The 2,507-nt window shown below is 36.7% G+C and overlaps 1 protein-coding gene across 1 annotated transcript; it reads right to left on the bottom strand.

The window, feature by feature from the left end:
- Positions 1–1,209: 1,209 nt before the first annotated feature.
- On the bottom strand, positions 1,210–2,228 carry LOC110327889 (olfactory receptor 150-like). The gene has a single exon (XM_021207152.1). It carries the CDS (start codon positions 2,226–2,228, stop codon positions 1,284–1,286), a length of 945 nt encoding a protein of 314 aa, XP_021062811.1. The 3' UTR covers positions 1,210–1,283.
- Positions 2,229–2,507: the final 279 nt, after the last annotated feature.

Below are 2,507 nucleotides of genomic sequence, written 5' to 3'. Positions count from 1 at the left end.
GAAAACCTGGATAAAATGGACAACTTCCTAGACAGATACCAGGTACCAAAGTTAAATCAGGATCAGAATTTTTTGTATTTTTAGAGGCCACTTAGATCTACTGATGGCCTGATATGAAGCGTTACCTTCCAGAAGCATAATCTCAGTTTTATGATTGCTGTTTCAAGGGAAGCAATGGGAATTTAATTGGGTAAGGGAAATAATAGGAATTTATTTTTTTGGAAATTTCCTTCTCTTTCCTTAATTTACTTTTTTCTTTTCATGATAGTCATTTTAAAATATGAGGGTATTTAATATTTCTGACTAATATGTTATTATTCAGAAAACAATTTTACCAGTTTTGCTTTCTAGATCTGAACTTATATCATATATTTAAACCATAGTAAGATAATGTATTTCTGAATCTGCCATAGTTGGTTATGTGCTGGAGGTATACCATCAAATATTAGAAATATGTGAACGTAAGAATTTTTGCTCTTACTTTCAACTTGCTTTAGAGCCTTGTGTATACTGAGCTAATTCCTGTTTAGCAGAGTGTGTCTCATCCTTTCTAGTTCGTTTTTTTTTTTTTGTAGGAGCTATTTTACCACTCCAGATATCACTCTATGTCCTTTAATATAGTTCTATGGACTTAGAAAAAAACCTAGTCTTTTTGCATAGTTTAATTTTTAGTAAAATTATTGTTTTGGATATCACAATGTTTGAAATCCTTAGAAATATATTTCATTAAAAAGGCTAATTACATAGAATATTGAGATAATCAAGAATGCTGGCCAAATGTATTTATTCTCTGCTAGAAGATAACTATGACTTGCATAAAATGAAAATTGTTCTACATACATAGAACAGAATCACTCATAAGAAGGATTTGATGGTTTGACAAACTGACTAGTGTGATGCATGCTATGATAAGCAGATGTTTTTCTATATCCCATATAGATGTTGTCCTTTCTATGTTCCATTGTCTAAAACTTGTCTCGCCCTTGGAGATTTTAAAAATAAACAGAAAGCTGGGCGTGGCGGCACATGCCTTTAATCCCAGCACTCGGGAGGCAGAGGCAGGTGGATTTCTGAGTTGGAGGACAGCCTGGTCTACAAAGTGAGTTCCAGGACAGCAAGGGATACACAGAGAAACCCTGTCTCAAAAAACAAAAACAAAAACAAAACAACAACAAAAAACCCCAACAGGAATAAATAGTCATAATCTCATACCATGTGGTGGCCATACATAGCAAGTTGAACTGTTTGTCAGTCCTCTAAACAAGAATCTTAGTAAAGAAAAATCATTTTTGTTCACAAGAAAAAAGTCTTTCAAGGAACTTATTTAGAGCAACTTTGACATCCTTATTCCTTAGGCTGTAGATCAAAGGATTCAGCATGGGCACAACAATGGTGTAAAATACAGAAGACACTTTCCCTTGGTCCATGGAGCTGACTGATGATGGCTGCAGGTACATGAATGCAAGGGAACCAAAGAAGATAGCAACAGCTGATATGTGTGAGCTGCAGGTGCTGAAGGCTTTGGACCTGCCTTCTGTGGATTTAATCCGGAGGATGCTGGCAATGATGAAGATGTAAGAGCTTAGAATAGTCAGAATGGGAACAAAGATGTTGAAAACACTGAAGCATAAAGCTAATATTTCATTAATAAAAGTATCAGAACAAGAGAGTTTCAGGAGTGGGGAAAGATCACAGAAGTAATGATTTATTACATTGGCCTTACAGAAATCCACTCTTAACATGCAGACTGTTTGAGTTGTGGCACCAATCAAAGCCATACTGAATACTCCAAATATCATCCAGGAACAGACTTGAAAGGACATTATAGCATTGTAAAGCAAGGGCTTACAAATGGCAACATAGCGGTCATATGCCATTACAGCCAACATTTGACACTCTGCAATACCAAAAGTAGCAAAAAAGCATAACTGTGCTAGGCATTCAGGATAGGAGATGATGTTCTTCATGGCCAAAAAGTTCACCAACATTTTGGGAATAATGACATTGGACTGGCAGAGGTCAATGAAGGACAGACTGCTGAGGAAATAATACATGGGCGTGTGTAGTTGAGAACTGAATAGTATCAGAGTGATCATGCTCAGATTCCCCACCACTGTGAACGCATAGATTCCTAGGAACAGGAGGAAGAGGGGCAGCTGCAGACCTGGTTTGTCTGTTAAACCAGCAAGACTGAACTCAGTTACTCCAGAAATATTTCCCTTGAACATTTTCTTCTGGGAGTTCTATGTAGAAAGAGGGGAAAAATGAGATTGTTATCTGTAGTTTTATATACCTCAAGTGTTAAACAGAATTCGGTAGGCTTAGATTTTTCTAAACCCACTTTATTTAGGGTTCTTGAACTCTTCAACCTCCCTTCTAGCTTACCAACCAGAAGTAGTGAAGAAAGAGGGCTACTAGGTGTTTTTCTTTTTCTGGACCTTTTTAAAAGTAGTTCTTTGTGCTGATTCCACTCTTCATTGTCCGAATACCTGCAATCCAGTCAAATA

The sequence above is a fragment of the Mus pahari genome, chromosome 10 (genome assembly GCF_900095145.1).
Source record: "Mus pahari chromosome 10, PAHARI_EIJ_v1.1, whole genome shotgun sequence".
Lineage (NCBI taxonomy): Eukaryota > Metazoa > Chordata > Mammalia > Rodentia > Muridae > Mus > Mus pahari.
Note: the sequence above shows the minus strand (reverse complement) of the source record. Positions and strands in the feature narration are given on the sequence as shown.

Bases quoted from the DNA above. Each gene is read 5' to 3' on its own strand.
- LOC110327889 (XM_021207152.1), bottom strand. From the start codon at position 2,228: ATGTTCAAGGGAAATATTTCTGGAGTAACTGAGTTCAGTCTTGCTGGT.